At 45.0% G+C, this 12,706-nt stretch overlaps 1 protein-coding gene across 5 annotated transcripts in view; it reads left to right on the plus strand.

Annotated features, from left to right (window-relative positions):
• The window catches only part of abcf3 (ATP-binding cassette, sub-family F (GCN20), member 3), a 125,189-nt gene that overhangs the window by 30,615 nt on the left and 81,868 nt on the right, over positions 1-12,706 (plus strand). For 3 of the 5 annotated variants that reach the window (XM_078204235.1, XM_078204249.1, XM_078204239.1), the window contains 2 exons: positions 6,815-6,891; positions 11,310-11,365. In XM_078204235.1, the coding sequence (XP_078060361.1) occupies positions 6,815-6,891; positions 11,310-11,365 (133 nt within the window). The remainder of the gene's footprint in view (positions 1-6,814; positions 6,892-11,309; positions 11,366-12,706) is intronic. The other 2 variants (XM_078204236.1, XM_078204259.1) reach the window with 1 other exon arrangement.

The following is a 12,706-nucleotide window of genomic DNA, read 5'->3' on the forward strand; positions in this document are numbered from 1 at the left end:
ATCATAAGCCGACCATGGGGGACCTTATCAAACGCCTTACTAAAATCCATGTATATGACATCAATTGCCCTACCTTCATCAACACACTTAGTTACCTCCTCAAAAAATTCTATCAAATTTGTGAGGCACGACTTGCCCTTCACGAATCCGTGCTGACTATCTCGGATTAATCCGCATCTTTCTAAATGGTCGTAAATCCCATCCCTAAGGACCCTTTCCATCAATTTACCAACCACCGAAGTAAGACTAACCGGTCTATAATTACCAGGGTCATTTCTATTCCCTTTCTTAAACAGAGGAACAACATTCGCCATTCTCCAGTCCTCTGGCACCATCCCCGTGGACAGCGAGGACCCAAAGATCAACGCCAAAGGCTCTGCAATCTCATCCCTTGCCTCCCAAAGAATCCTAGGATACATTTCATCAGGCCCAGGGGACTTATCGACCTTCAGTTTATTCAAAACTGCCAAGACATCCTCCCTCCGAACATCTATTTCCTCCAGCCTATTAGCCTGTAACACCTTCTCTTCCTCAAAAACATGGCCCCTCTCCTTGGTGAACACTGAAGAAAAGTATTCATTCATCACCTCGCCTATCTCTACTGACTCCATACACAAGTTCCCACTACTGTCCTTGACCGGCCCTAACCTCACCCTGGTCATTCTTTTATTCCTCACATCACTGCAGGCAGTCCATTCCACACCCCAACCACTCTCTGCGTAAAGAACCTACCTCTGATATCCTTCCTATATCTCCCACCATGAACCCTATAGTTATGCCCCCTTGTAATAGCTCCATCCACCCGAGGAAATAGTCTTTGAACGTTCACTCTATCTATCCCCTTCATCATTTTATAAACCTCTATTAAGTCTCCCCTCAGCCTCCTCCGCTCCAGAGAGAACAGCCCTAGCTCCCTCAACCTTTCCTCATAAGACCTACCCTCCAAACCAGGCAGCATCCTGGTAAATCTCCTCTGCACTCTTTCCAGCGCTTCCACATCCTTCTTATAGTGAGGTGACCAGAACTGCACACAATATTCCAAATGTGGTCTCACCAAGGTCCTGTACAGTTGCAGCATAACCCCAGGGCTCTTAAACTCCAACCCCCTGTTAATAAAAGCTAACACAGTATAGACCTTCTTCACAGCTCTATCCACTTGAGTGGCAACCTTTAGAGATCTGTGGATATAGACCCCAAGATCTCTCTGTTCCTCCACAGTCTTCAGAACCCTATCTTTGACCTTGTAATCCACATTTAAATTAGTCCTACCAAAATGAATCACCTCACATTTATCAGGGTTAAACTCCATTTGCCATTTTTCAACCCAGCTTTGCATCCTATCTATGTCTCTTTGCAGCCTACAACAGCCCTCCACCTCATCCACTACTTCACCAATATTGGTGTCATCAGCAAATTTACTGATCCACCCTTCAGCCCCCTCCTCTAAGTCATTAATAAAAATCACAAAGAGCAGAGGACCAAGCACTGATCCCTGTGGCACTCAGCTAGCAACCTGCCTCCAGTCTGAAAATTTTCCATCCACCACCACCCTCTGTCTTCGATCAGACAGCCAGTTACCTATCCAATCGGCCAACTTTCCCTCTATCCCACACCTCCTCACTTTCATCATAAGCCGACCATGGGGGACCTTATCAAACGCCTTACTGAAATCCATGTATATGACATCAACTGCCCTACCTTCATCAACACGCTTAGTGACCTCCTCAAAAAATTCAATCAAATTTGTGAGGCACGACTTGCCCTTCACGAATCCGTGCTGACTATCCCGGATTAATCCGCATCTTTCGAAGTGGTCGTAAATCCCATCCCGAAGGACCTTTTCCATCAATTTACCAACCACCGAAGTAAGACTAACCGGTCTATAATTACCAGGGTCATTTCTGTTCCCTTTCTTAAACAGAGGAACCACATTCGCCACTCTCCAGTCCTCTGGCACCATCCCCGTAGACAGTGAGGACCCAAAGATCAAAGCCAAAGACTCTGCAATCTCATCCCTTGCCTCCCAAAGAATCCTAGGATACATTTCATCAGGCCCAGGGGACCTTTCGACCTTCAGTTTATTCAAAACTGCCAGGACATCCTCCCTCCGAACATATATTTCCTCCAGCCTATTAGCCTGTAACACCTTCTCTTCCTCAAAAACATGGCCCCTCTCCTTGGTGAACACTGAAGAAAAGTATTCATTCATCACCTTGCCTATCTCTACTGACTCCATACACAAGTTCCCACTACTGTCCTTGACCGGCCCTAACCTCACCCTGGTCATTCTTTTATTCCTCACAGAGTAAAAAGCCTTGGGGTTTTCCTTGATCCGACCCACCAAAGGCTTCTCATGTCCCCTCCTAGTTCTCCTAAGCCCCTTTTTCAGCTCATTCCTTGCTAACTTGTAACCCTCAATTGAGCCATCTGAACCTTGTTTCCTCATCCCTACATAAGCTTCCCTCTTCCTTTCACAAGACATTCCACCTCTTCCGTGAACCATAGTTCCCTCACTCGGCCATTTCCTCCCTGCCTGACAGGGACATACCTATCAAGGACTCCCAGTATTTGTTCCTTGAAAAAGTTCCACTTTTCATTGGTGCCTTTCCCTGACAGTTTCTGTTCCCATCTTATGCCCCCTAATTCTTGCCTAATCACATCATAATTACCTCTCTCCCAATTGTAAACCTTGCCCTGCCGTACGGCCCTATCCCTCTCCATTGCAATAATGAAAGACACCGAATTGTGATCACTATCTCCAAAGTGCTCTCCCACAACCAAATCTAACACTTGGCCCGGTTCATTTCCCAGTACCAAATCCAATGTGGCCTCACCTCTTGTCGGCCTATCCACATATTGTGTCAGGAAACCCTCCTGCACACACTGCACAAAAACTGCCCCATCCGAACTATTTGACCTACAAAGGTTCCAATCAATATTTGGAAAGTTAAAGTCCCCCATGACAACTACCCTGTGACCCCCCACACATATCCGTAATCTGCTTAGCAATTTCTTCCTCCACATCTCTATTACTATTTGGGGGCCTATAGTAAACTCCTAACAACGTGACCGCTCCTTTCCTATTTCTAACTTCAGCCCATATTACCTCAGTGTGCAGATCCCCCTCGAAGTGCCTTTCCGCAGCCGTTAGACTATCCTTGATTGACAATGCCACTCCTCCACCTCTTTTACCAGCTTCCCTACACTTACTGAAACATCTATACCCCGGAACGTCCAACAACCATTCCTGTCCTTGTTCTACCCACATCTCCGTAATGGCCACAACATCGTAGTCCCAAGTACCAATCCACGCCCCAAGTTCATCTACTTTGTTCCGGATGCTCCTTGCATTGAAGTAGACACACTTCAACCCACCTTCCTGTCTACCGGTACTTGACCTTTATACCTTCCTCAATACCTCACCACCCTCAACACTGACTTCTGGACTACAACTCCTTTTCCCACTCCCATGACAAATTAGTTTAAACCCCCTGAAGAGCCGTAGCAAATTTCCCCCCCAGGATATTGGTGCCCCTCTGGTTCAGGTGCACCCCGTCCTGTTTGTACAGGTCCCACCTTCCCCAGAATGTGTTCCAATTATCCACGTATCTGAAACCCTCCCTCCTACACCATCCCTGCAACCGCATGTTTAACTGCACTCTCTCCCTGTTCCTCAACTCGCTATCACGTGGCACCGGTAACGTACCAGAGATGACCACATGTTTTGTCTTGGCTCTCAGCTTCCAGCCCAGCTCCCGAAATTCCTGTTTTAAATCCCCGTCCCTTCTCTTACCTATGTCGTTGGTACCAATGTGTACCACGACTTGTGACTGTTTCCCCTCCCACTTAAGAATCCGGAAGACACGGTCCGAGACGTCATGGACCCTGGCATCCGGTAGGCAACATACCATCCTCGAGTCTCTTTTGCTGCCCCAGAACCTCCTATCTATCCCTCTAACTAACGAGTCCCCAATAACTATTGCCCTCCCGCTCTCCCCCTTACCCTCCCGAGCCACAGAGACGGACACAGTGCTGGAGATCCTCTCACTGCGGCTCACCACTGGTATGTCGTCCCCCTCAACCGTATCCAAAGCGGAATACTTGTTGCCAAGGGGAACAACCACAGGGGATCCCTGCACTGACTGCTTCCTCCCAGCCCCTCTCACCGTCACCCATCTATTTTCATTCCTCAGAGTAACTGTATCCCTAAAGCTTCTGTCTATGGCCACTTCTGCCTCCCTAATAATCCTAAATTCATCCAACTCCAGCTCCAGTTCCCTAACACGGTTTTGGAGGAGCTGCAGATGGGTGCACTTCCCACAGGGGTGCACTTCCCCATCTACACTTTCTAATCTCTTACCATTTAAGAAATACTCTGCATCTGTTCATCCTACCAAAATGGGTAATCAATTTTTGCCCACATTATATTCCACCTGCCATATTCTTAACCATTCACCAAGTCTGTCCAAATCCTCTTCAAGCTGCTTTGCATCTTTCACACAACGCACATTTCCACCTAACTTTGTGTCATCAGTGAACTTGGAAATGTTAAATTTGGTCCTCACATGCAACTCATTGATATATGTTTGAACAGCTGGGGACCAAATGCTGATCTCTGCATATCCCTGCAATACCCCACTCGTCACAGCCTTCCAAAGCAAGAATGACCCATTTAGAACATAGAACAGTACAGCACAGAATGGACTGTGCCGAGCTTTGTCTGAAACCCAGATCAAGCTATTTCCTCCCTATCATCCCGAAGTGCTCCATGTGCCTATCCAATAGCTTCTTAAATGTTCCTAAAGTTTCTGACTCCACTATCCCTGCAGGCAGTCCATTCCACACCCCAACCACTCTCTGAGTAAAAAACCTACCTCGGACATCCTTCCTATATCTCCCATCATGAACCCTATAGTTATGCCCCCTAGTTACCACTCCATTCACCCGAGGAAATAGTCTTTGAACGTTCATTCTATCTATCCCCCTCATCATCTTATAAACCTCTATCAAGTCTCCTCTCAACCTCCTCCGCTCCAAAGAGAAAAGCCCAAGTTCCCTCAACCTTTCCTCATAAGACCTACTGTCCAAACCAGGCAGCATCCTGGTAAATCTCCTCTGCACTCTTTCCAGTGTCTCCACATCCTCCTGATAGTGAGGTGACCAGAACTGCACACAATATTCCAAATGTGGTCTCACCAAGGTCCTATACAGTTACAGCATAACCCCGCGGCTCTTAAACTCAAACCCCCTGTTAATGAACGCCAACACACTATAGGCCTTCTTCACAGCTCTATCCACTTGAGTGGCAACCTTCAGAGATCTGTGGATATGAACCCCAAGATCTCTCTGTTCCTCCACAGTCTTCAGAACCCTACCTTTGACCCTGTAATCCTTGTATTCTTACTCTGTTTTTTCTGTCTGTTAGCCAATCCGTAATGTCATGTGCTTTAATTTTGTTAACCAATCTCCTGTGGGGGACTTTACAAAAGCCTTCTGAAAATCCAAGTATATAATGTCCACTGACTCACCTTTCTCAATTCTGTTCGTAACATTTTCAAAAAACTCCAGGTTTGTCAAACATAATTTTCCATTCGTAATTCCATGATGACTGTGCCCAATTAAATCATTATTATCCATGTCCATTTATCACATAGGTTCCAACATATTACTCTCTCTCTCCTTTCCCATTATCTCTCTCCTTTTCCACACACACTCTCTTTTCCTCCCCCTCTCTCTCTCTCTCTCCCCATCGCACCCGACTGCCCTCAAGTAGTGGAGTGATATTTACTACCTTACAATCTGCAGAAATAAATCCCGAATCTGTAGAATTTTAAAAGATGATTACCATGCATCCACTATCTCCGTAGCCACCTCTGTCAATACACTGGGATGCAGATCATCAGGTCCTGAGACTGACCAATCTTCGGTCCCATTCATTTCTCCAAGACAACTGTCTTACTAATACAAATTTCCTTCAATTCCTTATTCTCCCTAGTCCTTGAATCTTCAATACTGAGGGATGTTTTGTATCTCGCCATTGACGACACACTTGGCTTCTCTGTCTTTTCTCTGTCCCCCATCATTAATTCTCCTGATTCTGCCTGTAATGGACCCACATTTGTTTTAGCCAAACTTTTCCATTTTTTTGTACCAAGAGAAACTTTTTCAGTCCATTTTTATGATTTTTGTTACTTTTACATTTCTATTTATTCTCCCTTTCTCAATCAGTTTTCTTGGTCCTCCATTACTGGTCCAGTAACAATACCACTATCTCCACTGCGGTAAACAAAATGAAGTAATATTAATAAAAGCAAAATACTGTGGATGCTGGAAATCTGAAATAAAAACAGAAAAAGCTGAATAAACTTGGGTCTGGCTGCATCTGTGGAGAGACAGAGAAAGAGTTAATGTTTCGAGTCCATATGACTGTTCTACAGAGCAGTAATATTAATCTTTGCCTGGTAACGCCACCTTAACTTTTCTGAGCAACCAGAGAATGACTGCCATGAAACCCCAGTTTGACCTCATGACCAGTGAGATTATGAATGAAAGTCTTATAAGTACATGGATTCTGTTGTGGGTAAAGAAGCTATTCACAACAAATGGGCCTAACTCATAAACGCCGTTACAACGTGATACTTTGAATTCCTGTGATTGTCCATTGAGGGTTTTGTGTAAATATGACAATTCATTGTAATAATTTATGAAATTCTGCATGCTTGTGTGTGAACAGTTCAGGCCAATGGCATATTATCTCTGCCCTCAGTGCCACCCAGGTTCACAGCTAATGTAACTCTCTGCTTTTACTTGGCAGCAGTACATCCAACTCATCAAAATCAAATGTGCTGCTGAAAGCTCCTATACAGCTCTCAAAGATGACTGGCCATTCTGGTGAGCAATATGTTTGCGTGCTCTAATTTCTTGTCTGTTGTGTAATTTGTATTCACAGAATCCCTACAGTGCAGAAGGAGGCCATTCGGTCCATCAAGTCTGCACCGACCTCAATCCCACCCAGGCCCTATTCCCGTAACTACACACATTTACCCTGCTAATCCCCTGACACTAGGATCAATTTAGCATGGCCAGTCAACCTAACCCACACATCTTTGGAGTGTGGGAGGAAACCAGAGCACCCGGAAGAAACCCACGCAGACATGGGGAGAATGTGCAAACTCCACACAAACAGTGACCTGCGCCGGAATTGAACCAGGGTCTCTGGTGCTGTGAGGCAGTAGTGCTAACCACTGTGCTGCCCAATTAGAGCCAATCTTTTTAATTCGCCAATTTCTGTAATCATTTCTTTCATTTACACTATCGCAATCCTGCTCCCCTCCCCGAGCTTCCTGCTTTCCTGCAGGAGATTGTTGCCAATGTGCGGTTTACAGATTTCAGATGATCTTCGCTATCTTACCAGGTGACCGTTCTTTCTGTGCAATCTTAATTATGGAGTGTCGTCAGGCTGTTCTGTTGCCGGAACATCAAAGATAAACCTGATTCCTGTCTTCAACCCCAAGTCTACGCGTGGACTCCCCAGTAATGTTTGCTGATTGTTTCCCCTCTCCAGTTGAGGGGTTCAAAGCCATTTGTTGAACCCAGTTACTGTCATGTATGAAATCAGCTGACCCAGAAAACCTGGGATCTTTCTCAGCTGATCATCGCCAAACAGATCAAACTATTGATTATCAACTCAAAGATGAAACCTTGGGTTATCGCTAATGAGCTATACGGACCAAGATGTTATTCATGTGCGTGTTCAATCATCTTATTTCTTTCATGGGAGGTTTCACAAGAGATGCACAGCTGCAATGAATCATAGAATGGAAAAGAATCTATAATGTTGTGAAGTTATTGCTATTTGGCAGAATGTTACAACCAAGGTGGGAGGAGTGCGCTCTGTCTCCAATTCCACTACTCTACAAGTCACAACATATATTTAAATGATTTCTCCAGTGAGCTGTACAGCTAAATATGTCCTTTACCTATGGATCTGAGAATGATTGCTCAATCCCCAGGTTTCTTCAATAAACAACAAATTATTATAAAATTTGTCAAGTAGAAATGCAAAGCTTATTAACATAGAGCATGAAATAGCACGGTATAATAATTTCTCTCTATCTCTCTCTTACGCACATGTAAAAGAGAATAGAAGAATTCTGCCCAAAATGTTAAAAGTCAGTGGTGCAAGGGAAAAGGTCAGCTGATGAAGTCCTTGAAATGGTGTCTGGATTACACAGTGGTCTCTCAGTGTTACTCTGGGAAACATGAATCACTGTTGCACTATTTTTCAAGCGGGCTTTGCAGGATATTAGCAGTCAGTTGATTTCAGAATGTAGAGTGACTACGTAGCAAATTACATTCACTTTTTATTTTCAGCTGTATCTGGAGCTTCAGGAGCTGTTGTCTTCTTTATCCAAGCAGTTGCTCCTTCCTGATTTCTCCTCAAAGTAAAACCAGGCAGCCAGCAGTTTTCTGGGCATGTTTTTCCCAAAGCCGTAACCATCACGTGAGCCTTTTGTGAGCATTCCACCAGGGTCAAGAGATTTCCAGCTTCTTTAAAACTGCTTAATTACCTTTTCTTGTAAAATATCGTCTTTTCCAGAAGCAGCAGCAACCAGAGTCCCTGCGTTAACCTGTTAAGAAATCATGGCTTAAAAAAACACATTCTTCCAGAATGTTCTCATTCCTTGAAAAGCAGGACTTCCAGGGTTGTAATCTCAGGATTACTCCCTGTGCCACATGCCAGTGAGGCTAGGAATAGGAAGATAGTGTAGCTCAACACGTGGCTAAACAGCTGGTGTAGGAGGGAGGGTTACAGATATCTGGACCATTGGGGTCTCTTCCGGGGCAGATGGGATCTGTACAAGAAGGATGTGTTGCATCTAACCTGGAGGGGCACAAATATTCTGGCCGGGAGGTTTGCTAGTGTCACACGGGAGGATTTAAATTAGTTTGGCAGGGGGGTGGGAACCAAAGCAAAGGTGAATTAGCTGAAGGGGAACGAGAGAGTAGGGCCAGTAAGACCCAGAGAAACAGGAGGCAGGGTGGGATTGCTAATCAGAGAGGGTCTGGTGGACTGAAGTGCATTTGGTTCAATGCGAGAAGTGTAACAGGTAAGGCAGATGAACTTAGAGCTTGGATTAGTACTAGAAACTATGATGTTGTTGCCATTACAGAGATTTGGTTAAGGAAAGGACAGGTTTGGCAGCTTAACGTTCGAGGATACAGATGTTTCAGGTGTGATAGAGGCGGATGTAAAAGGGGTGGGGGGTGGCACTACTTGTTAAGGAGAATATCACAGCTGTACTCCAGGAGGACACCTCGGAGGGCTCATACAGCGAGGCAATATGGGGAGAGCTCAGGAATAGGAAAGGTGAGTCACAATGTTGGGGTTTACTACAGGCCACCCAACTGCCAGCGGGAGATTGAGGAACAGATATGTAGGCAGATTTTGGCAAGGTGTAAAAGTAACAAGGTTGTTGTGGTGGGAGATTTTAATTCCCCTATGTTGACTGGGACTCACTTAGCGCTAGGGGCGTGGATGGGGCAGAGTTTGTAAGGAGAATCCAGGAGGGCTTCCTGAAACAGTATGTAGATAGTCCAACTAGGGAAGGGGCCATATTGGACCTGGTATTGGGGAATGAGCCCGGCCAGGTGGTCGATGTTTCAGTAGGGGAGCAGTTCGGGAACAGTGACCACAATTCAGTAAGCTTTAAGGTACTGATGGATAAAGATAAGTGTAGTCCTCAAGTTAAGGTGCTAAATTGGGGGAAGGCTAATTACAACAATATTAGGCAGGAACTGAAGAATGTAGATTGGAGGCAGATGTTTGAGGGCAAATCAACATCTGGCATGTGGGAGTCTTTCAAGTGTAAGTTGATAGGGATTCAGGACCGGCACATTCCTGTAAGGATGAAGGATAAGTATGGCAAGTTTTGGGAACCTTGGATAACGAGAGATATTGTGAGCCTAGTCAAAGAGAAAAAGGAAGCATTTGTCAAAGCCAGGAGATTGGGAATACACGAAGCAAGTGTGGAATACAAGGAAAGTAGAAAGAAACTTGAGCAAGGAGTAAGAAGAGCTAGAAGGGGTCATGAAAAAGCATTGGCCAGCAGGATTAAGGAAAATCCCAAGGCCTTTTACACATATATAAAGAACAACAGGGTAGCCTGGGAGAGGGTTGGCTCACTCAAGGACAAGGGAGGGAATCTATGCGTGGAGCCTGAGGAAATGGGCGTGGTATTAAATGAGTACTTTGCATCAGTGTTCACCAAAGAGAAGGACTTGGTGGATGATGAGTCTGGGAAAGGAAAATTCTTCCTTACCCCTCCTCTGCATGTCTTTGCCAAAATGTTAAACGGTGTCCCCTCGTCCTTGTACTATAAGCTAATGGTAACAGCTGCTCTTTGTTTATATTATCCAAAACTGTAATAGTCTTGTACATCGCTATTATATCTCCCTCAATCTCCTTTGCTCCAAGGATGACAACCCCTAACCTTCTCCAACCTAACTTTGTTGCTAAAATCTCCTCTCCTTGGAACCTGGGGTAAATTTCTCTGCACCCTCTCAAGGACACTCTCATCTTTCCTAAAGTGTGGTGACCAGAACTAGATTAAATATTCTAGTTGTGGGACTAGCCAGAACCGTTCTGCATAACCTCTCCGTTGTTTCTCTGTAATTTTCTCTTGTATCTCTCTTTACTATTTGAGGCCTATAGAATAACTCCAGTATCATGATCATACTTCTCTTGATTCTCAGCTGTAACCAAATGGATTCTGTCCTTGCCCCCTCAAGAACATCCTCTCTTTCCAACACTACAATGTCCTAGCAAATCAGTACTGCAACTCTAGCTCCCTTTTTCCATCCTTACCTTTTCTGAACACTGCATCCTTTAATATGAAGCATCCAGTTCTTGCCATTTTTAAGCCACATTCCGTTGTTCTTGTGTCATATTCCCACATGGCTATTTGTGTTTGCAGCTCACCGTACCTACTCATGGCGCTCTGCACATTTGTGCATTTACATATGTACATTCTAAACCTGCCTGGTGGTTGTTTCTTCTCTATGTGCTGCTTTGTAGTTGAGCAGAAGCTCAGCATATAGAAAACAAAATAAAGGATGGCTGATTTTGTTGAAGGCTAGAGAGCCTCCACGCCCTCATCACTGTCCCACTCCTCCCACTGGTATACACAAGTGACATTAGCCAGCATTGATGTTGCACTATATCAAACTTTTCAATTTGTGTGATGAGTTCATTGGAAAATATTGGACTAATGTTTTTTTCTTGTTTTTTTTTTAAATGCTGGATGCAGACTACAAGACCGAAGATGTGAAAGGAATCTGGATGATGAGAAGGGATTTGGGCACAGTGAGTTAAGAAGTTATTAAGAATAGACTGGCATCTACATTAATACACTTTGAGTAGATTGCTGCCTTTGAGAATAATCGAGTGAAAGTCAAAGCTGTGTTGACATTCTAAGTCCTGTAGCCGACGGTCAACATTTGGAAAATGAGCCCATCAAGGCACTGAGTACACAATAATCCTCAAGGAGCGCTATTAGGACCACTGATCAGTTTTATATATGTTAATTACCTGGACTTGGGTATACCGGACATAATCTCAAAGTTTTCAGATAACACAAACTGGGAAGTGTAGTAAATAAGGAGGAGGATAGTAACATTTTTTACAAAATTCATTTACAGGATAAGTTATAAAGTTTATTTATTCGTGTCACAAGTAGGCTTACATTAATACAAAGAACAAAGAACAATACAGCACAGGAACAGGCCCTTCGGCCCTCCAAGCCCGCGCCGCTCCCCGGTCCAGGATTGAATCCTGAATCCAGGATCCCCGCCCAATTTTCCAGCCTATCTACATACCAATATCCTATCCACCGAGCTGTCCCTCACAGCTACGATGCTTTGTTCATTACAACCTATTAACTCACCCCCACCCCCCCCATTCCAGACCATGTGATCTCCAGGGAGAGGCGAAAACCCAGAGTGAAAAACCCCAGGGCCAATATGGGGAAAAAAAAAATCTGGGAAATTCCTCTCCGACCCCCTGAGGCGATCGAAACGAGTCCAGGAGATCACAATGGCCCTGATCGGAAAATGCTTCCCAACCCTAGTCATTTCCACTTCCACGAACACCATATGAATTCCCTGCCCCCGAGACAGGTTCCCAACTATCCGCAGTCTCGTTCTGTACTGGCACCAGCAAGATGATCATAGAATGAAGCCTTGAAACGAGAAACAAGGAACAATTAGCCCGCGCCGCTCCCTGGTCCAAACTAGACCACTCTTTTGTATCCCTCCATTCCCACTCCGTTCATATAGCTGTCTAGATAAGTCTTAAACGTTCCCAGTGTGTCCGCCTCCACCACCTTGCCCGGCAACACATTCCAGGCCCCCACGACCCTCTGTGTGAAATATGTCCTTCTGATATCTGTGTTAAACCTCCCCCCCTTCACCTTGAACCTATGACCCCTCGTGAACGTCACCACCGACCCGGGGAAAAGCTTCCCACCGTTCACCCTATCTATGCCTTTCATAATTTTATACACCTCTATTAAGTCTCCCCTCATCCTCCGTCTTTCCAAGGAGAACAACCCCAGTTTCCCCAATCTCTCCTCATAACCAAGCCCCTCCATACCAGGCAACATCCTGGTAAACCTCCTCTGTACTCTCTCCAAAGCCTCCACGTCCT

Source organism: Mustelus asterias, chromosome 3 (assembly GCF_964213995.1).
Source record: "Mustelus asterias chromosome 3, sMusAst1.hap1.1, whole genome shotgun sequence".
Classification (NCBI taxonomy): Eukaryota; Metazoa; Chordata; class Chondrichthyes; order Carcharhiniformes; family Triakidae; genus Mustelus; species Mustelus asterias.